A 23190-nucleotide genomic window follows, 5' to 3' on the forward strand; every position below is an offset into this window, starting at 1 on the left:
TAATATATAAAAATAATTTTCAATCTACTCTGAATTGCATCGCGGGCCGGATGAAATCGTCTGGCGGGCCATATGTTTGACAGCCCTGCCTAATACATGTCCGTCACACCATGTTGTTTTGTTGTCTTATTTATTATCACGAAAACAATAAACAACGTGCTACTTAGGTCTGGTAAGAATAAGATGGATAGGCGATAGATTAATAAGTTCTAGAACAGTGGCTCCTAACATTCACGAGCGTGCTGAACACACGCTATTCTGCAAGCCTTCGCGGTTCACCAAATTATCTGCTGAGTCGCGAAAACAAAAATCTACGACAATCCACATCTAACACATTACTATGCACTAACGGACGCACAAAAGGTTTAAGAGAACAAAACCATAAAAAATAACTTGCACACAAGATGAAAACATTATAATGAATATTTATGGCCATCAGTTTGACTTTCGCTGTTCCCTTTCAGATTCCAATTCAGGGAACCCCTATTGCTATATGAAACACCGGTTCAGCACCACTGTTCTAGAGGTAGGTATAGAATTGGTGACAAATACTCATAGTTATTCTTTGGTAACTGCGCCACGGGAATTGGGATCGAGCTTTATACGGAGATGCATTTTGTCAAAATAACCTTTTTGGATTCCACAAATATACTTCTTACCGGCTTAATTGTGTGCTTTTCGAATCATACGACTTATATTTGATCCAAAGTATGCTTGGTTGCTTTCGTATAGCCTACTCCGTCGAATGTGATAGTTCAGATGTCTATGGCTATCGTCTTAATGATGACACCTTCGAAGCTGTCATAGCTTTACGTTAGTATTACAATAAATAAACGCGATTTGTGTGGATTGCATGCGCATTTCCTACTTTGCAAATCCCGAAAAACCCCAGGATTAATGAGTGACCGGGAAATCCCGATCCCACGATTTGAAATTTGATCCCGAAATTCAAACCGTACTCTGTACAACAACAGTTGGAAATCAGCAGGGTTGTATCCAAGTCACAAGGTTCCTAGTCGCAAGTCAGTCACACTTTTCTAGTTTTGATTGGAGTCAAGACGAGTAATGTTCAATTGAGCACCGAGTCAAGTCCGAGTCCAAGTCAGTGAGTTGAGGTCGAGCCCGAGTCATAGTGTTGTGACTCGCATTCATAATGCATGGCTCGCATTCATAATATCGCAATTTTGCTCGGTCCTGACAGTTACGAAATACCAATAAAGAGGTGACTTTATTATTCTTCGAAGTTACGATGAAATGTCTGTCTTGGCCGCCCTAGTCTCGAGTCATGCACAATGACTCGAGTGCAAGTCGAGTCAATATACAAATTGACTTGAGTCGAGTCGAGTCGAGTCATTTTACACATTCGAAAAAATGACTTGAGTCAAGTCGAGTCATTACAACCCTGAAAAACAGATGATTTAGCGATAGTAATAACCGATTGTTTGGTTACTGATTTACTCGGTTTTACTTATGCTTACCGTATACGATATATCATGTTATATTATCCACTAGGATCATAGTTTAATAAATAAAGAGGTGTGGGACACCTGTTAAGAACTAGTGCATTACAATACCGCTTTAAAGGTTAAATTATCGTGTAGGCCAATAGCGCCCAAATGGAAATTCGATTCGACTATCAGAATTTTCATCTCAAAGTCAAATAGCCGCCTGAGAAACGCGCCTGTACCACAATCGAGGAATTTATCGAAGATACAAAATGGCGGTTTTATGCAGGATACAGTATTTTCTATTCTATCTCGACCAATTATAATAAGCTCAGCCTTGTGGTATTCCGCAAAGCCTGCGCGATGGCTATTATCAACAACTGTATCTATTTGGGTGTAGGTCGACCGAGGGTATCTTCCCCGAAGAGTCAGCAGAGTAGCATATAAATCATTATAATAAGTTGGTCGGTCGCTCCGGCGGGGATAATTATTTTACTTTCGTGTATCGTGCCTTCATTATCGCAGTCGCTTCAACTGTTACAGACACTAATTTCCTTGAAGAAACAACGCAGGGTTATTAGGGGTTAATCACTTTGAATCCAGGATTAAAATGCGTTGTTACTAGCCTTCAACATTTCCTCAATTGATCCGTCATATTAAGAGTAAACTACCGTATGGTCTAGCCGTGAACGCAAAAGGCGAACTTATGCATAATTTAAGATATGGTCCAGTAGCCGTATATTTTCCTTTCGAACACCAAATTTATAAATTTGATTCGCAATTTGCGATGGAAAGATTATGCTTGAATCAATATAATTAGTGCCGTCACATTTTTCTAAGAAAAAGGTCAAATTTTAATTGTGTTGAATAGGAATCCATATGCTGAAACATTGTATACCCTATTATTACAGCATTGACCCTATCACTATGTGAGATCATATTTTGTGTTTTCAGCTTATAAATACATGCTAAATCGCCTTACAGCCTACCAAGCTGAAAATCCTCAAATTTGAAACAATGTCCGTTATTATATAATTCTGGTATATGAATATATATATGTCAATGTGAGAGCTGTAAATCGCAAAGACCAGTCATTGGATTCGAAATAAACAATTCGCTATATTTACCTATTGACATAATTCCATGCCGAGTGTCCGCAGACGTAGCAAGTGTAAATGACTTTTGACACAATATACAACACCGCAGTAAGTCATTTTGATGAATAATAAAAGTACATAGACAATGTCTGTATACTTTGTCCCCCAACTAGTAAATATTGCAATGAGAGATTTAAAAGTCGAGTAGACAAGGGTTTCAAATGAACAGCAGTTGAACATGGGTCAGTCGACCCTAGGGAACACACGAACACAGTTTTCGATTGTGCGTTGCTCGTCTTCGTCCACGCGAAGGCTTAACGGGAATCTATGGTTATTATAGTCTCGACGCAGAGACTGTCGCTTAGGCGAGCAGTGCGGTAACGCAACTGAACCCGGAGACGCTGATGTCAGTCACGGTAAGTGATAGTTATCTGTTCTCGGTAAGGGTCGGACACCCTTCCCAGTGCTCTGAATGTCTAAGTGAAAAAATCCAACTAAGCGCGGATAAAAATCAGTTCCCAAGAAGTAGCTCTTGGTTTGAAAAAATTAATGACCCCCTAAAGTCTAACATCGAATTGGATGCGCATTCCATTTACAATAATGGTTCTCAACATTTTTAGCTAGGGGATCAGTAACATTAAAAAAGAAATTTTGCGAACCGGTGAACCTTTATTTAAGCGTAGATATCGTGGACTGGCAGGGAGATTGACACCAACCAAAGGCTGAAAACTACTGCTACTCTACTATACACTATACATATCCACATTACTATTCTAGTGACCTTACCCACTCGTATATACAGGCCTTGCTTTGGAAGTTGCGCAACTTCTGCTTACGATTGTAGTAGTAATTCGAAGTTTCCACGGATACAAAGACGAGCGTCTTCGAGAAATAATATTCTATCAATGGTGTAATGTGTTTGCTTCAGAATTGGTAACAAGAAAACAGACGCACGATTGAAAGGTTTGTCAGACCTGCGCTATTTCAACGAATGTATCACCATGAATCCATGACGGAGCTTCCATCGGACCTGTAACTCTTGTGAGGGATAATTGATAATATATTCGGGAGTGATTAGTTTTGGATCGACACACCATTCTCGATAAGGGAACGCATGCTTGACGCTGCCGTCAAGAGACCTTGAGTGTAATTGAAACAGAATTGCGAGAGTCGCTTGAGTTACAAAATACATACAACAGGATATGTTTACCGATCATTTGTCTAACTATCGCCACAGTGCATGTGTGGCCTGGCGATTTGAACCTATTCTCATTTTCACGGGCATCTACATGTTTATTATATAGTGACCAATGACCACTGACTATACTGACCACGGTCGATAACCATCACTTCATCGATGTCTTTGAATCATTCTTGGTTTAATGGGGCGAAAGGGGCAATGAAAACGGAAATCGCAGCAATGATCACAAGATTGCCTGGCAATGACGAGGGACATGTTTCATGCCTGCATATTACCTTAGATTGATGCCATGGTGAAGGCCATTGGTGACAGCGTCATTGGACAGTATATTAATGATTTAAATTATGAGATTTCAACGTTTCCTATGATTACCAAAACGGTAATCTATAGGCTGTTCTTTGATCATCGTTGGTTCTCATTTGGTACCTGAGGATGTAAAAGGCTTTTTTGTCACTTTGCATTACATTTATACTTCAGAAACGGCTACGTTGCACTGGAATTGGTGAATGATTGGACATGTCCGAGTCAATTCTATCCACCACTGAATCTCTACGCCCATTGCGATCTGCGACTAAGAATGATTTTTCAAGGATAAATTATTCTTTCGCTAATTCCTTCTTATCATCGAATCCAATACATGTTGCAAAGAACCATGCATGTTCAATGTTCCTAACAAGGAAAATTTTTCAGAGTCCAACTCGTAGCGTGGTAACAAATCACAATGCGTTATTTCATAATTATGGGAGGCACGTTCGAAATTATTCCCGATTATGTTGAACTGACAATATCTTCTTCTTAGTCAAATGAAAGGTACATAATTCAGCTTTACAGATTTTCCTGATGCGTGTGACGTCATATCAAGCGATACTCGAAAACTCTGCGCGACTCGAAGCAGAACACTCGGGATCGACTCACCCAGCAGGTCCTCGATTTTACCCAGGCCTGCATATGAATACTTTTATGGGTAAAAGTTCTAATTATGCGTCGCAACTGTTGAAAATAAATCAATATTTGCGACGAAGCAATGGTGCAAAAGTTTATAATCACAAAACATATCCGTTTGTTTTGAAACCGGAAACAGAACAGAATCTTCTTCATTTTTTTACTCGGTAGAAGGCCCGAATGATATATTGTTGTCATAAACGCCACTCCGAGACGCTACATCAAAAGCGTCTCCAGTCGAATTTAAGCCACACTTCATCGGAGGGCTCGGACCCAAGATCCCGTGAACACATCCGCGATCGAGTCTTGAGTAGCGGTCACCGGATAAGCGTCTGTTGCCTAAGTGCACTTGAACCGTATTGAGTCGCCACATTTTTGCCACCTGGTCCCCGATTCATTAGCGAAAGAAGAACTCATAGCATTATTTGGACGCAATTGCGATCGCGAGGGGTTTTGAAAGAAAGGATTTGGAGCATTGGGAATGGATTATTCGCATAAGAGGGCGAGGCGCTACTATTGATTATATTATTGGCGTGTTGATAAACAGCTTATACATATGTTTTTGATACTTGGTTGTCTGTTCCATTCGCCTTCCCGTGGTATATGTGTTGATATAGCCGTTACTATGCACCACATGTGATTTTTGGTTGCAAGGTATTTGTGATAATCAACACCGTCCGATACCGAAGGTGTAGTCAGTTACTTGCAATGATTACGTAGCAAAATATATGATGACTTGAACGCATGCATCACGATTCAACAATAATATGTGGGCGTCGTGTAAAATGAACATCGAACTTGAAATACCATAAAAACTAAACAATAACTACAGCAAAAACAGGACACCACAAACTTGTGGCGAGATAGCGTAGTTGTATAATCCACAGCTGCAACACCAATGGGTTGCGGGTTCGAGTCGTGTCATGCATGAAGTCATTCTCTCGCTAAAATTGATATTTCCCATTTGCCCCGACATAAGGACCCCGTTATTATTAACGAAATCTTGAGTATTAGCCTGATGATGTCACCTATGAATGCAAACATTCGTAAATAAACCCCTCTCTCTTTGTGACATTTAGCAATAGGATTGCTTCATGAAGCGTTGATACGCAAACCCAAACGCTTTCGCATAACACAAATACGCAGAGGTCACAGAAAAAAATGATCCTGACAAGTACATATTATCGCCCTATTATAAGTTACATAGAAAATACACTTCTACAACTAATTTTAACAGATGCGATCTCGGTCGACGGCAATCGATACTTGGATTGTTGTGCAAACCTCTGGATGTCTCGTGAGATAACGCGCGTATCAACGGGCCATAGGTCGGTGTTATAAAAACAAAGACTTAGCGATGGATTTTCAACCCCCGTGGAACCCTTTTCAAGTGCGATAATTAATCAAATTTATAGCTTAGAACGATCCGTTGCACTCCGATTAGTACTTCCAGATTCAGCGTGTGGTCATTGACTGTTTTAAGGTAGAACGATTTCACAAGACGTAGTATAGTTTGCTGAAAGTTGAAACCTGGAATCTTTTCGATATTTGGAGGATTATATATCCTCGAGAATTTTATAGAACAACGTGCTGAACGAAATTGACCCGGCAAGACCCAATATGAGTCGGTTGCGAATGACATATATTACGACTATATTTCGCAGCCTTTAAGGCGATAGGAAAAAACTCGTGGTCGCAATTTCATGTTTCCAGACGATAAGCGTTTGGTTTTCATTCGTGCAGCGATATTGCTAGCGATCCGAAGATAGCGGGTCGATTGACGAAGGGGAGACATACATTGGTGACCCAACGATGAATATTGATGCCGGAGCATGAAAATACAGTTAGGCTGTTTGGGTGTCTTAAAGCACGATAGTAACAGTTGTATGTCAAGTTGTAAGTGCAGCAAAATCCAAAATATACTTCGTTCGTGATATTAGCATGCATTTTACTACATTAACAGGATAAACTGTCAGCGATTGGATTACGATGTTTGTACAGAGACATCTTCCATTCGCTTTCGGTAATTTAAAACCAAGTGTTCTAGGATTTGGCGGATTAACGAAAATCGAAACACTTTGACAGATAAATCGAACTACTTATACACCAACACTGCTGTTCCCGCGTAAGCGTTCGATATCTTCTTGGAAATTAGCAGGGTCATACTATTAATCATCATCGGGCAAATTGATCACGCATGTTTTCTAAACTTAGTATGTATTTTCGTTGAGGTCATTAAATACGCAAACTGTATAATTTCTGACCCATTATTCACAAATAGTTAAAGAAATCACTGCTACCGATGCTTGTAACCGTCAATTTGTAACAGGGCTTCACCCTTCGCGGTAGCAGTGAGGTGCAAAAAATAATGATGAACTTTCTTGCAGTGCTTTGACTTCAAAGCGTAGAAGTGTTCCCCATCCTCCATCGATAAGATATATGCTTAATACAAACGTTTTGCATATTACAATTTATTATGTTGAGTGGCAGATTTGAACGTGTGGTCCTTGAAATATTGTCAATGAATCAACCTGATTCTTATGGATTGCGAAATTCTGTTAACTTATTTACCACAGAAATTATTCGATAATGCCGATGAAGTAGCTGAGCTCAGACATGAGCGAACTGATCCTCGAACTGTTTCTCGTTTTGCGATGAGATATAGTTCGAAGGTAGAAATAGTGCGGTTCCTGTTGTTTGTCGATAAGGCAGACGATCTTCTATATGGTAAGTTGACGAGAAAAAAGAATTTGGCATCTCTTTCAAAAGGGAAGCGCCATTTTATCATCGGAAAAGAGTTCATCTAAAGACGTGATCGGGCAACTAATGTCCATTTCAGGAAGACTTCAGACTAGCGATGTTTAACTGGCAGAGATGCCATACTACCAAGTCGGTATGCTGGTCTTGCAGTGATAGGGTATGCGTGAACTTAGTGAGAAGAGTCATGTGCCAAAATATTCGCAATGGCACTTCTAGGCATAAGATTTATACGTTTCATTCGATAACTTCACCATTCTATGAGAGACTACGTATGGACGTGAACTATTCCTATCACCATAAAGCAGGGGTGTTAAACTCAACTTGGTCCGCGTGCCGGATTCAAACCTTTCGATCGCTTGAGGGCCGGACCAATCAAAATATGCCAAATTCCATGCATTTTCTTCACACTGGAATCCTTCGTTATCAAGCCTGTATATGAAGTATATGCCTAGATTACACTGCGGATAATATGGCAACGCTTTTATTCGCAAAAAAGTAGTGTCAAAAATGCGATGATTGACCGATTAAATGAAGTTAAAAACCGCTAAAACAATGGATCTTACGACGACATAACTTCGCATATTTTTATGCCCCCTTTGTTCTAGTCTTGATACGACATTGGCCCTGCGCATGCATTATGAGGAAGACAGGAAATTTAACTGTAGACACGGTCGCTGTAATTTGCTTCAATATTATGAAACCACCATTCGGGTTTCTCCAGAGGCCAGGGACGATTTCATTCAGCTGTTAGATCAGTGCAAACACATATATCATTTTATTAATTGTGTAACTTATCAGCCGTGCATACTACGGCTGCGCATTGGCGTGTCAGATTCTTTGACGATCTATTTGTCCGGAAAAATATGAGCGTAGTGCGCACGTTCTTGCCTTCTCGTAATTTTCACCGACTTGATCCTAATGGTGTCTTGAGTGCAAACGCAGCACTGACGTCGGCTGGTTGATTATATTATGGCATATGCGGATTCGAACATGTGCTGTATTGAGGGATAATTCACGTAAAAGTAGTTCTTATTAATAACTATTGATATAAATGTGCTGAATAATACAAGTATTTTTTCATTTCCTCAGAATTACATTACGCGGGCCGGATGAAATGGTCTGGCGGCCCGGATTTGGCCCGTGGGTCGTATATTTGACACCCCTGCTATAGAATCGTGAATCGTGAAGTAAAGCGGTGTAGTATGGCTGTTTGACAGTGTAGCTCTTTGTGCAAGATGCGCTATTTCAAAATTCCAATGTCATAATGACACTTCACCGATATCCGTATCAGATGTTGTTATTGCTATTTTTGTTTATTGACGGTGGTCATACTGGGTGCTCTTTTTGTGAGGAGAGCTGGACCAGTGTTATATCTGGTAATCGTTTCATTAATCGGTGTTTAGACTCCACTGGGATTTGACCCTTCCAATCCGGATTGATAAGTGTTCACCCTCAACACCAGACATTATCGGATCTGTGCTACATATAAGGCTGCATTTAAAACAAAAAGTGTTTTGAAACACCGTTTGTTTTAAATGCAATCCTATATAAGTACATATCCCGACTCCTTTGAAAGTGGGAAGTTTTATTAAATATCGAACATTTTGCACTGTGTAGGCCGGAATTTAATAACATCGTAATATAGGTTATACCATAGTGTCCTATACGGTGTGGACACAAGCAGATCTCACGGCTGAGGGAAATTGGTCTACGTCACACTTTCCATTTGGTTAAAGGCAATCTAACGGTAATTTTTGACCGGCTTTTGCCGAGCGCAAAAGTTGATAAAACGGGTATCAATCGAAAACTACCGCGGTACTGATTGCGAAAATATAAATTTTATTCTGCTCGTGGTCCTGGAACCCCAAAATCAGCCTCGAATGTTGCATTGTAACGGAGTTTGGTATTGTGACGCAACCATGCCGTGAAGCAGGAAAAGACACAAATGGTCGACAAGTGAATTGCCACTTATTGTGCAATACGCCGGGATAAAGTAAACATCCAGGAATGTGTTTAAGCGACGTAATTCTATGAACCAAATCATATGATTCATTTCGTTTATATTACAGTGTCGAGTATTGACTAATATCAAGAGAATATCTAGCTATTTCGTCGAAACAATATGGACGGCTTGCAGCGTTACCCGAAGACTGAGAAAGGTGCGAGAAAGCCGAAGTGCGCCCGTTGCAGAAACCACGGGATGATCGTATGGCTGAAAGGACATAAAAGACGTTGTCCGTACAAGGATTGCGAATGCAGGAAATGTAGATTGATTGTGGAAAGGCAAAGAGTGATGGCGGCGCAGGTACAGAACAAGTTCTCTCCACAGCCACAATGACCAAAAATCCTTTATATAGGATTTTAATAACGACAGTTCCAAACTATTGAGCAGTCACTGGTCTTGCTATAATACGCGAGTGATGATAGATGTTGCCCTTACTAAATTTCTAATCCTTATTTAATTGAATATAAATTCAGAATTCAGTTATTATGTCATGTCCAATCCCGTCTGGTAATATTACCAAAGAGAATTCTACCTACAAGAATCCAAATCGTCAACATTAATTTGAGCTAACGTCTCAAATTGAAACCCTCTCTGAATCCGACCAAGATCTTGCAATCAGTTTTTGTCATATCAAATTCCAAAGCCAAACCTATATTTCTCAATATAAGACATGTACTTTTTACGGGGTTGTTTGTGACCATGTCCTATTTTCCATTTTCCTTCAGGTAGCATTAAAAAGGCAGCAGTCGGCGGAAGACGCGATAGCTTTGGGGTTGCGGATTTCTTCAAGCTCCCCTTCCAAAGATCAATTAGCATATTTGCAATCAGGCCCCGTATTCAGTGCAGCAGATACCGGATCCGAACGCGACATGGGTACGTTTCAGTATTCTGCCAGAATATAAACTCCTAATTAACAAACTGTATTTTAGAGTCGCCGGAATGCAAAAACGAAGACTTACATCGAACAGAACGCGATTTTGTGATAAACAAAGACGATGTTGGTGGCATAAATGCGGCAAAATCTGCCCAAGACATGAATTCGAAGAAAGCTTCGCGTCTCGACGTTACCAACGCAATCGCCTCGTCTTTCCGGCCAGGAAAACTCAGTCCTTTACAAATCCTGACAAGGCTTTTCAAAGCTGAATCACCAACCGTACTGGAGCTCGTCTTGCAAGGATGTGACGGCGATTTAATCATGGCAATCGAGCACTTTTTAGGAGCATGTGCGGAGTCCAACCACGCCTCCACAGCTACATCATTAATCGACGACACTGTTCAGCCGAGTGTGGATTCAAAATCAGATGAGAAATCTGGCTACCTTGCGGCACCAGTAACCGAATCGGGTGTAACAGAGAACTGGAGATACCCGGTACCAAGCACTGCTTTCGAGAAGCTTCGTAGAGGCTTTGAAAACTCATTTAGAACTATCGACAGAGTGAATTCACCAGAAAAAGAAGGGATAACCCTCGAAAGAAAGCCTACTGTATCCAATTCACAGAAAGACATCTATCGACCGTACACGATCTCAAACATATCGCAATCGACGTACCCCAATGCGAGTCGCGTGTCAAAGCTGTTTTCCACATATCCAATGCCCAGAAATGTAGTACCTTATCAACTTCGTTACCCTTTCCAAATACAATATGGAGCCTTTTTTGGTGGACAAAAAACCATGCATCGAGGAGACTCCATTTTAACTCATCAAAACGCTTATTATTCTGCTCCAAAGTTTTATTAATTATGTAAAACAATTTAATGTCGTTAATCCGAACTAACAGGGGTATCGCATGCAGTATCATAACGATATGCCAAGTTGAGGAAACGTTAACTTTTGAAAATATCCCCGGTTTAGTCGAACACGGTTCAAGGAACACAATAAAATATCATTATAAAATGCGAATAGGATGATTCCTTGATTCTATACCTCCAACGACACATTATATCTATTTTAGAGTTCAGTATGTTGCGACTTGTCATCATCTTGTTCATTTTTTCCGTCTCCGTTTTCAATGGCACCTTCAGAACTTTTTGTGACTTGCTCAATAACGTCTGATTTCTCGATGTCTTCGTCATCATCTTCGTCGAATTCTATTTCTTCTTCGTCATCGTATTCGTCTTCTTCCACGGTGCTTGCTGGCTCTTTTTTAGGCTTTGGTTTTTCTGACGAGAAAATGTAACGCTTATTGAGTTATATTTGTAGGTTGGTGGTCACGGCTGAATGGATTTATCACTAGCGAGTTATTAGTATGAGTTTATTTTCAATAATTTGATCCTCTCCAAAACACCAGAAGATTGCATACGATGAAAAGATAGGAATGTGTCGAAACGACTTGTAGTAGTCTTTGAAATCAGGCACCCAGACGTTACTCTTCTCGGATGCCCGAATAGAGAAAACTGGCAAGCTTTTTACGTATCAATCAATGTTGTAACAATAAAGTGTCCAACGGTCAATCACTATACTTACTTTTCTTGCCTTTCGATATTCTGGCGTCAATCACAGCAGTTGCCGAGGCGTACGGTCCTACAGTCAAGTCGAACTCGATTTCTGGCCCAACATAAGACCCGTCCTCTTCGTCATAGATATCATAATTTAATGTTTTCTTCGAGATCAATGCTCTGTATGGCTTGTCAGCATCAAGGCTGACGGTGCCATTGTTGTAAGTAGTGACGTGCGCTGTAACGTATAATGAATAATTCTTCACGCCATACCGATGCCATCATACAGAATGTATCTTGTAGTATTACCCTTTTTTATGTCCCACAGTTCGATGCCTTTCAGGCTGAAACTTCGCTCGCAAACTTGTGGGGAATAGTTCGTTACCGTAATGATATATCGCACCGATTTTTGTATGCTTCTGAACGCTGCTATATAGCATTCGTCGTAGTTTTTCCACTGCTTTTTGACTGGGAAGGTCTCTGAAAAATGCAATAAATGACTAAACGAATAGTCAAATAGTGTAATGTGTAGAAAGCTACCAGCACGGTATATTTAGCATTGTTGCGTCACAATACCGAACTCCGTTACAATGCAACATTCGATGCTGATTTTCGGGGGTTACAGGACAACGAGCAGAATAAAATTTATATTTTCGCAATCAATACCGCGATAGCTTTCGATTGATACCCGTTTTATCAAATTTCGCGCTCGGCAAGCCGGTCAAAAATTACCGGCAAATTGGCATTAGCCATATGGAAAGTGTGACGTAGACCAATTTTACTGAGCCGTGAGATTTGCCTGTGTCCACACCAGGACAATATGGTGTAACACGAGAAATGGTCCGTTTTGTACATGAGCCATCATACCCCCACTGGTGCCCATTGTGGCGACATTGCCCTCGTGGCTGGATAATCATTTCCCTTCCAGTCGGTTACTTATTCATGTGATTCATTGGAAATCCGCAATGAACAAATTCTTATATCTTTATTTCTTAAATCTGGTGTAATAACCCTGTTGCTCAAGTATATGGAAAACCAAAAAATGCCAGACCCGGAATCGGACCCGGGCTGCCACGGCCGAGCCAATAATCCTGAAACCCACATTCTTAGCAAAAAGTGTATGTATTTCCACCTGTGCACCACCCCCGCCATAAAGGTGTGAATATACACCCATGTCACACGAAAACAGAACCTACCTCGGACTTATACCGCGGTGTAAATTTTGTAAAGTGCGCAATGATATATGGACCTTATATGTTGCTAGTGCCAAAATCTGATTAAATCATATACTTTGCAAGACAGAAATGACTTGCTGACCAGGATATGGAGGGCCGACAGAGTGAGAGCTAGGAATCTTTATCCCTACAGCAAAGGGGATTGGATGACTTGCATAGTGAACAAATTAACATATTTTAAACATTTAATTAGCAAAGAGCTGCTAAGAAAAAGTGCTTCCCAGACCGGGAATCGAACCCGGGCCGCCTGGGTGAAAGCCAGGAATCCTGACCACTAGACCATCTGGGAACGCACAAGCCCGTAAAAAGATCATCAAATTGCATATCTAACATACCCGACAGATCGGCCGATCCTACGATTTGCTGCTTTATGCAAACCCCCAGTCAACTCATATCAATTTTTGATAATTATCGATTGAATTTATTAACATCGACCAGTATTATGGCGTAAGGATATGTGAGCCAATAGACTATCGTTCCTTAGCGCTAATGAATTAAAACTTCCTGTCCTCTTGCATTGTTATATCTTATCGGCGCACCGAAAGAACTGTTCAGTTGATCACAAACTTGGGCAACTAGAAAATTTTCAGCTTTTCCAAATTAGATTAGCATTAGAATTAAAGCTACACAGTTTTTTTCCAAATTAGATTAGAATTAGAATTAAAGCTACACAGTTTTTTCCAAATTAGATTAGAATTAGAATTATAATTACTGAATTCCCCAAAACTTGGAAATTGAATGAACTTGTGAATGAGAAATAAATACAGCAAAATTAAAGTTCAGTTCATATCAAATCACTGCAGTGTATTCCCATAAGCATGAGATGGTTAACGTTTGTACACCAAACTTGGTTCGTTTTGTACTATACCAGGGGTCACCAACACGCGGGCCACACGTGGTCGGCGATCTGATTTGGGATTTTGGAAGAACACGAAGTAAAGAATTTTGAAATACTGAAATTGATTTCAGTTTCGAATTATTGTAGTTGTTTCAAAATAATCTATTCGCCTGTGCCACACAACGCTATTCCTCGCCAACTGAAATGGCAGCAGCCTTCCATCGCTGGAGAGTCAGCTGATATGAGCAATGAGCAATGAGCATATTGCCTGGCACTGTCAAGACTGAGACACTTAGAAAATGGCCTAGGGCTTTATCACAAGATCAATCTTTGGGATGAAATATTCTTTCAACTAATAACATGTCTGGCTAGTCCCAATATCGACTCATTAGTCGTTGAAAAATGTGATCAGGTATCGTGCGCACTGCGCAGCTCTTAGTTCTTTGTGGTAACCATGCCCATCGTCCATGCAAGTGAGCACGGCGTTGTACTAACGTAAGTTTTAAAAACGTGATCGCAACTAGAATGCTGTTCGCAGACTACAAGCTATTATGGCCGCATGGCTATTAGTTGTCACAATATCTACTATGATTGTACGGACGGTGTAAGGCGATGGCGGCTTGATACAGGATTTCCCTATGCGCGGGAGGGATATTCCTGCTGCAAAATGCCACGGACAAAGAGGCATTTGCAGGAAAACAATAAATTAGATGAGAACTAAAATTAGAGCACAAAAACATTTAACAAATTGGATTAGAATTAGAATTAGACCGTAGGGACAGTTCATAAATTAGATTAAAATTAAAATTATAGCATAGAAACATTTCACAAATTAGATTACTGACATTTCTCTCTAATTTAGTGGAATCAGACAACTAGAATGATCTAGTTGTCCAATTCTGGTTGTTCGGAGTCAATTTCCATAAGAAAAGTCAATCAGATCAGTCTTTTCAACGTTTAGTTACCAGTAATTCCCTCCGGATAACGTGGACGCTATACTGTAGTAAAACCAGCGGAAGTGCAGAAATTGTCGTGAAATCACACACATCCATAAGGGCGTAATTGTAATAGTGTTCTCGAATGGGCTTGTAGATGATAAAATATTCACAAGTTTTGCCAAACTACAAAAAACGTATGGACTGGATCGGAAATGAACTGTCGGAAAATCAGTTTTCAGGGTAGTCTATACATTTAATCTACTAAAAATATTTTAATTTAGCTCGAAAAAATGGAAAATTGGCACATTGGAATCAACCAGTTTCTATATGGTGTCGGCACAACCGTCCTCGCCCTATTATGCTATGTAAAGATGAGAATAGGTATTAAAATGCCAAATATCTGTAACAATCCCTGACAAGCGGCCTGGAGAAATAACTCGACTTAACTCGAGTTTTTCCAGAACAACGCGCAACGTGCATGGATTGAACAGAAGCCTACCTCACACACTTACCGTTAGTAAAGTACGGCACAACGGTTTCCAACGCGGCTAGCAATTGCTTCGGTTTATCGTTCTTATCTAGCAATCCATCGCACGCGGGGACCCACCAGGGATCGGCCGCTTGCTGAAACGCGATCCAGGGTAGTCCATGTGAGAGCAATATAGTGATGGCGGCCAGGTTTCGTACCGCTATAAAAATTGGATTCAAAGCCATTATTTACGAGTAGGTAATGGAGGGCACGATGGGGCAAATGCGGTAAGCTTGAGATAGCCTATTTAATATTTCCAAATATTGCTTATTCATATAGACCAGTGGTTCTCAACCGCCGGTTCGCGGTTGACACTAGCCTACAATTAATTGTGGCACAAGACAGACGACATTCGCAGATAATTGAGCTAAATTTGAACTAAAACGTAGGGGGGGTCCGGGATTGTCATGGTGAACTACAAGGAGTCCGCGAGGAGAATAAGGTGGGGAGTACTGGTATATACAGGGTTGCCATCGACATGGACCCAAAAATAAGGACAGTCGAAAAATTAGATTAGCATGAAAAAGCGCTTTTGTACATTTGTTGGTCTTGGGCTTCCCATAGGGTGATAAACCAAACTTCTTCATCTCGTTGTGATTAGAGGTGTCAACCAAGTTGGAAAAGGCCGTACAGCAAGTTTAGACAAAATCATTTTTGAGCGTATGGAGAAAGAACTGCTTGCAGTCTTGGTACTGGCCGAAGAAACCTTATTTGCGATGTTGTAATCGGGGAATATTGCTTTGAACAATTGCGATGGTAAATCGTTGGTGTGGAATGATTGCTGGTGTTTGACAGTATGGAATGTCCATGTACCCTCTGCAGCAGCTGCCTTGCGGTCTGTGGTCGTTGGTGCTGATCGACTTGTGGAAAAATCATTCGTCGACTGGCTCAAATTAATGATTATGGCACACTTCGTGTGTTTTTGGGTATCAATGTGAGTTAAAATAGCGGTCTTTCCTATGGCCTCTAGGTTATTGTCACAATTTTAGATATTGTAATGTGCGAAACACTCGCCCTTCAAGCTTCGTTAGATACCTTTGAATTCTCTATCATAATCGTCACGAAAAACGTTTTTACGCCTGCTCATTTTAACTAATCAGATTTAGCCTTATTAGTAGCTAAAACTATATGCGCAAGTGCAATATCATTTAGATAAATTTATCAATTATTTATAGCTTTGCTACTTTTTGACCAATGTGTCGACTGCACTGCGCCTTTTTTCACTACGCAATAAATGCTGCCTTCCCCACAGCTTGAGCGTTGAGGTCATGCCTCATTCTGCTATAGATCAAACAGTAGGAACCTGTTACTGCTGTTTACTGCTAAAATGACGTCCGCTGCGGTAGCTTGGTACAGACGAAAAAGCTATACCCCTACTCAGTACTCACTGCCCTAGTTATCTCACCACTTAGAATTCAAATCTTGTGGTGTGTACGTCACGACTCACGAGAGTTCCTTTCATTTATGATGTCATGAAATCTCGACGGAAAAGCATAATTTTTTATGCAACACAGATACCAGAGGAAAACGATCGAAGTTCTGTAGTGGTTAAAAATAAGACAAAATAAGGACGCAAGGCGAAAATAAGGACATTTCTTAGAAATAAGGACAAATGAGTTTTCTAAGACGTGGCCCTTCAAAATAAGGACAAATCTTAGAAATAAGGACGGTATGGCAACCCTGGGTATATACCATTTATTGATGACTAGCTTATGATCATATATGGTGCACTAACATTTTGTCAAATTATTATTTGAGCGTCGTTGTTGATATTAAAAAGAACACGAATTGTTTGTATTATATATATGTGAGCTATGCCAAAATATAAAATTTACACACTCACCAAAGGCGGGGGTTTGACAAATGGAGTCTTTCAAGGTCTCGTGGCCGGTCCTTTGATGTTTATCCTCGTAACATTGCTTGATATCTCCATAGTAGCGCATTCCGTTATACTCGACATCTGTTGGGCCTTCATAAGCGAGGCCAGTCACAACGACAGGCTTTTTGTCCCATTCAGATGGGATGATATTCTAAATATCAATCGCGTCAATTCCTGAGTCTTTACGAAGGTTTGACAGATCACCAATTGAATCAATTGTATTGCTGACCACTAAATTTTTCTTCAGATTAATCGCTTGCTTTTCGATCGACGTTAGAGGTAGCGATCCATTATCGACGAATTTCGTAGAGATGGCGTACAATTTATCGTATGCTTCTTTGTCTTCAGCTGAATTATAGAGACGTTAGAGATCTGAAATTTACTTCTGGTGCGCCATATAGCGAAAAAAATATGGCATGCTAATTTTCAACTGCGAACTCAAATTGAAAGTTTGATATATGCATGTATAAAGGGGGGAGGGGTTGCCTTTCGGCAAACTGAGACCTTTTGCACCATGACTTTTTACTAATGTAACTATATTTCCCTATTGGACAATACAACAAAATATAACAGCGATTATTGTCCCGTGTAAGGGCTTTACAATAGCGAACTAAACGTAAGTGGATTATTGTGTGTATTTGCGGATTGAAATATAGAATCTCGATGAACCCTGGATCGATCGTGGCGATAGCATGATGTAACAAAATGCTGAAGTTTGCTAGAATAAAAACAGAAAAATGCCCCAATTTTTCGCCTGAAAGCTAATGATTTTGATATAGACATTATTTATTCGAGGTATGCTCCACTCGGGGTATAATATAAACTCTAGCTTGATGAAACTTGGATCTGACACGACTCAAGGCAATACTTTAATCATCCCGACACTGCCACTATCTATCATTAGACACCGTACGAAAAGGCCTGCTCAAAGTCTACCTATCCGAGTTTGATGGCAAATAATAAGATAAAATAATAATTATTAATTAAATAAATTATTTAGGTACCCGAGGCCTTGTTTGGACTGAAACTGAAAACTGTGAAGTAAAATTAGAAATACTCTAAAACCAAAACCACTTGAGCAAATATAGTGAAGTAGAAGAAACGTACTTGAGTGCTTCGAAAAAGTTGACGTACTGTACTCAATTACTGACCACCTCTGTATTAAAATAATATAGGCCCACAACATTTAGATAACGAATTTATATAATTATAAGATGACGTACTGCTTACCAAAAGCTTTCAAGTAGGGTTTTAGTTGAGCTGGTTTTCTGACGCCGGGAACCACGATTTTCACATCCTCAGGAAACAGACTCCGAGCGTCCAACTCCTCTCTAGTTTTGTTCACCAAATACACCACTTCGGATGGGCTGATGTAAAACGTGTCTTCTGCGCCCACAGCAATCTCATCAAACAACTCCACATACGGCAATTTGACACCTTCCAAGGGCAGCGAAGTTAATATGAACTCCCATTGAATAGAAATGTATAACTTCATTACACGCGGACGAGAGTATTAGTCGGAGCGAGGACTGCAATTGTCGTTTCTGAAGGACTTGATGCTACAAGTCAGGGAAACTATAGGCTATACGCTCTCTAAGTTGTGACTGCGAGTCATTGATTTGAATTCACGCAGTCGAGAGCCGAACACGAGTCGTATATTGAGATTTTCTGGATGTACGGCCGACTAAATAGTTAAATATTGCAAATACGAAGTTGGGAGTAGATCGTTTAGAATTTGTGAGAAACTGTATTCCTGTTATAACGAACATTTGAATCTCATTATGAATTAATTGGGCGATTCCATATTGTATGATAATCTTAGCGCGAAAGGAAATTAAACCGCTGTATGCGTTTGTTTTTCGCCTAAAAGTCGGTATAAAAGCTAATATACTTCACGATTTGCAGATATGCTATCAATATTTACCTAGTCCCTTCAGATGATCAACTGATGCGGCGAAAAACTTTCCTAGGTCATCGATGCGGTCTATATCCAGGCCGTTATGTGTGACGTAAAAGGTGGTTAAATCGGGTTCCGTTCCTTCCTGAAATTATTAATGTAGCCTATGTTCATGTCACTGCCTGAAATATTGGGTGCTGGCCGTGCTGGGATCTTATAACGAACTCATAATCTGTGTTACGTGTGGTATTATTGAGAATAGAACATTATCTGTTCGCTATGATATGACCAAAGCCATACTATTATTGGAATCGTAACAAAAACACTCCTTATATCTTCTTCTGGTGGTAACTTTGAGGTAAATCGACGGACTCGGGCAAATGTTGACAAAAAAGTAATACATTTCACTAGTGGCATCGTTGTGATCGACTCAACTTTTATGATAGGGTTAACATACGCCCACTTTTAAGAGGATTTCTCCTCTTTTTTGCCTTTTTTGAAAGTGTCTTCGGAGCACGCCCTTTTGTCCTCTTTTTTGAGAATTTTGGTCAAATTCATAGCAAAATTCGACAGAGATGCCGTAAATCAGCACCGGAGTGACGCTCCGGCGGCTATTTCGGGTGCTGAGCGGATCTTTTTTTAGTCAACCACCCGACAACGTGAAGGAAAAAACAGTATTTTGAGCAGCGAGCGAGAAAGTTGACCTTTTTTTTAGACAATCGACCATATTTTGAGAATTCTCCTTCGGTTTTGCAAGTCTGAAAATCACGAAAAAGTGTCCTCTTTTCAGATTTCCAAAATATGGTAAATCCCTAACTTATGAGAAATTTAGTCGAGAGGGTTTCGTGGGACGCATATATAATCGTCTCACACGCCGTACATTAGGCATCCCTGCTCCACCAAATCTCATGACTCCAATTTCTCCTTGGGGTGTGAAATTTCCTCCTCGACAAATCGTCACAGGTGTGAACCATTGACTTGAAACGTTATTACATTACCGTGAGGTGCAGTTATAAGCGTGTATCTAGGGATGGTGTGAACGTGAGGTTGACGTTCGCGTTCTGTGTGTGAACATCACAAATTTAGAGGTTCACGTTCGCAAACGAACCTTGTTAGGTTCTGCAGTGTGAAGCTTTTCCATATACTACCATTTTCACTTCATTATAACATCTTAGGTTGGAATTTATTGCATTTCACCTGCGGGCCATTGTATGCATGGCGCTGTCAGCATAAAAATCAACACTAACGGGCATGCACCTTGACAATCTTAAAATTTTCACTTGTTTTGCCACAAAAGTTTTCTCAAAATATCCTGCATTCCATTTGAGAATTTTTAGTGACTCTCTGCTGTGAGCTTGACCCGCAATGACACAACAGCATGAGCGAAATACAGTACATGTAGTCAACGAATGATGCTTACGTTGCCTGATATAAAAAAATCTAACAGGCGTAATGGGTCAATCTCGACTTCATATGTTTATTGTATCATAGAAACAAAATCCGTGCGATTGGGGTGTTGGCTACTGCTGTATAACTTGTCAATTGAGTAATATCGGTAGCAAGTATAGAAACGCTCTTACAGACTTACACTCTGCTCAATATCCACGTCGCAATACTCGCAGCACTACAACGCGAATACATCGCTCGTCTGGCCTAGACCGCTAACCGGCGCTAAGGCGTATATTCCGTTGCAAGCCCTCGTCGAAATAGTGGGCTTAGCGTCGGAAGATATTGATTTTATGGGATTATTACATCATTTGATTTCCCCAGTTGATACATTTGGCGACGTTTAAAACCTCAATATGCAGCCTACTTAAGCATTGTGGCATTATGTGGCTCGTGTCGTCGCTAGCGACGCTAGGCATCGTGTACTGTACAGTGTGTACTGTACATTAATATAAGACTATAACTTGACTGAAATGTAGGGCTGGGATTAGCAAAATGACGTCACGTGCTTCACGTTCGCGTTCACACAGAACCTTTCAAAAAGGTTCGCGTTCACACGAACCTGAAACTTTCAGAGGTTCACACCATCCCTACGTGTATCCCCAAAACGTAATACAGGCTATATAATTAGAAATTAGAGATAGACTCTTCCTGGATTGTGTTGGAGAAATTCGATGGATTGACCGAAGCCTGATCTTACTTCCTCAGCTGCCTTCTCAGCGCGATATTTCTTCTGGGCCACGGAAAGTGAGTATGCCTCTGGAACTCCGAGAAATCTTCCAATTATCTCTATTGAATGGTTGCCGAAAAAGTACGTCGCATTCTGGAATAGATATGCCATCCGTCACTCACATCGTTAATCTAAGCAAGTTACATTTCGGCGTATTAACGGTTGCTTCTAAGTCTGCAGGCGATTACTGAATGTGGGTGGGCGTATTGATGTAATGTTAGAGACAATTGACCATTCTAAAATCACTATGTTGACTGCTGTGACTAGTGAACAGAACACATTCTCGTAGACCAAACTATCAAACATTCTATGGCCGTGTCCCTATTTACGTTTTGAAAATGTTCCATGGCTCAAAATACAGCCTGAATTCTGAACTTGTAACTTAATAGTCACTTCACGCTATGGTATCCTACTTTTGAAGGTTGCCAGTAAACTGGGACGGTGGTAAATTGGAACGAACGATTTCATATCGACGTGAGATTCCTATTGTATGATGACAGAACTCAGAACTGTCTAGGCCTGTATTGTAATATACAGTAGAAAAAACGCACGGGATGTTTATCAATATTTTAGGCTTAGGAAGAGCGTCGCAATCGTCCCGGTGACCAGGTTACCCCGAAACCTGAACATATATGTGTAAATGTCATTGAATTACTTTTAATCGAAGAAAAGGTTCAAAATAATGTCGAGATATACAGTATGGATGGCACGAGCCGATGGCAGATTAGCAGGAGTTACAAAGTATGCTGTTCATTCGCAATACCATAATGCCATATAATGCGTATTTACAGCATACAAAAGTATACGAACCATGATATAACATCACAATTCATTGATGCATATTCAAAATGCATATTCAAAATGCTATCGCCACAAGGGCCTTGATATAAAATTCCTGGTAAGACTATCTTCGTGATATTCACTTTCAATTCACGAACTGTTCGAATTTACTAGAAATTCTCAAGAAAGAATCTATATTTGATACTTTTGATTCTCAAGATGGATCCGATGGTCTTGCGTGGAGCGAGCGATGCAAGACGCAATATAGGTATATCCATGCATTCTGGTACGATTCGTATCAGGCAATGGAACCCCAGTAGTAATTCACTTGGGTGGGTGGGTTACCTCTGATTGGTATATTAACTGGTATATTAAAAGTAGTCTTCAATAGATTTATTACTGATTACCCGCATTGCGTCGTGCTTGTCATATAGATTTCTGTATATGGTACCAATCCACAAATCCATCCTCTCATCATCCGAGTACCAAGGAGCAGGAGCAGCGGCTGAAACTTCCCACAATGTCGACCACAATCCTGTATTAAGACTCGATCCAAGGGACTTCGGAATCTTCTTGTATCTGAATATGCATACATAAAAGTCGAGACTCTATTTTCGCGATCCATTCTACGTCGTGTATTTTTGTCAACATTTTTGGACTCGATCAGGGTTGTAACCAAGTCACAAAGCTCCGAGTCACAAGTCAATCTCACTTTTATAGTTTTGACTCGAGTGAAGTCGAGTCATTTTCAATTCGCCATCGAGTCAAGTCCGATTCCAAGTCTCCGAGCAGAGGTTCGAGTCCGAGTCATGGTATTATGACTCGATTCCGAGTCCATAAGTCCAAGTCATTGTGTTGACTGCTCAGTTTCCAGTTAAAGTCTTGTTAAACCCACTTTTACAACTCTGTTTGGTGATATGGAATGGTTCGCATTTATAATATACTAATTTTCCTCACTTTGATGAGTTTTTGGTAACATTTTCAAGTACCAGTACCAATAGACGAAATCCCGATAGGGTGGTTAACTGGTTA

The 23190-nt window shown here is 40.4% G+C and overlaps 2 protein-coding genes and 1 non-coding gene across 3 annotated transcripts in view; 1 reads left to right on the forward strand and 2 right to left on the reverse strand.

Annotated features, from left to right (window-relative positions):
* The window catches only part of LOC145448067 (laminin subunit gamma-1-like), a 142912-nt gene that overhangs the window by 81860 nt on the left and 37862 nt on the right, over positions 1 to 23190 (reverse strand). The window lies entirely within an intron of this gene.
* LOC145448077 (doublesex and mab-3 related transcription factor 3, truncated-like) lies at positions 9410 to 12403 on the forward strand. The gene is made up of 3 exons (XM_080326406.1): positions 9410 to 9750; positions 10176 to 10323; positions 10380 to 12403. The coding sequence occupies exons 1-3, from the start codon at positions 9568 to 9570 to the stop codon at positions 11186 to 11188; spliced, it is 1140 nt and encodes a 379-aa protein (XP_080182532.1). The 5' UTR covers positions 9410 to 9567; the 3' UTR covers positions 11189 to 12403.
* Trnae-uuc (transfer RNA glutamic acid (anticodon UUC)) lies at positions 13339 to 13410 on the reverse strand. The gene has a single exon. It is a non-coding gene; the product is annotated as a tRNA-Glu (tRNA).

The sequence above is a fragment of the Botryllus schlosseri genome, chromosome 10, assembly GCF_051294905.1.
Source record: "Botryllus schlosseri isolate E-star chromosome 10, Bs_hap1, whole genome shotgun sequence".
NCBI classification, from domain to species: domain Eukaryota; kingdom Metazoa; phylum Chordata; class Ascidiacea; order Stolidobranchia; family Styelidae; genus Botryllus; species Botryllus schlosseri.

What these genes read in the sequence shown, in the direction of transcription:
- LOC145448077 (XM_080326406.1), top strand. Translation starts at nt 9,568, where the DNA reads ATGGACGGCTTGCAGCGTTACCCGAAGACTGAGAAAGGTGCGAGAAAG. An exon ending in AAAGAGTGATGGCGGCGCAG is followed by an intron (nt 9,751 to 10,175) that starts GTACAGAACAAG and finishes ATTTTCCTTCAG; the next exon opens with GTAGCATTAAAAAGGCAGCA. An exon ending in CGGATCCGAACGCGACATGG is followed by an intron (nt 10,324 to 10,379) that starts GTACGTTTCAGT and finishes ACTGTATTTTAG; the next exon opens with AGTCGCCGGAATGCAAAAAC.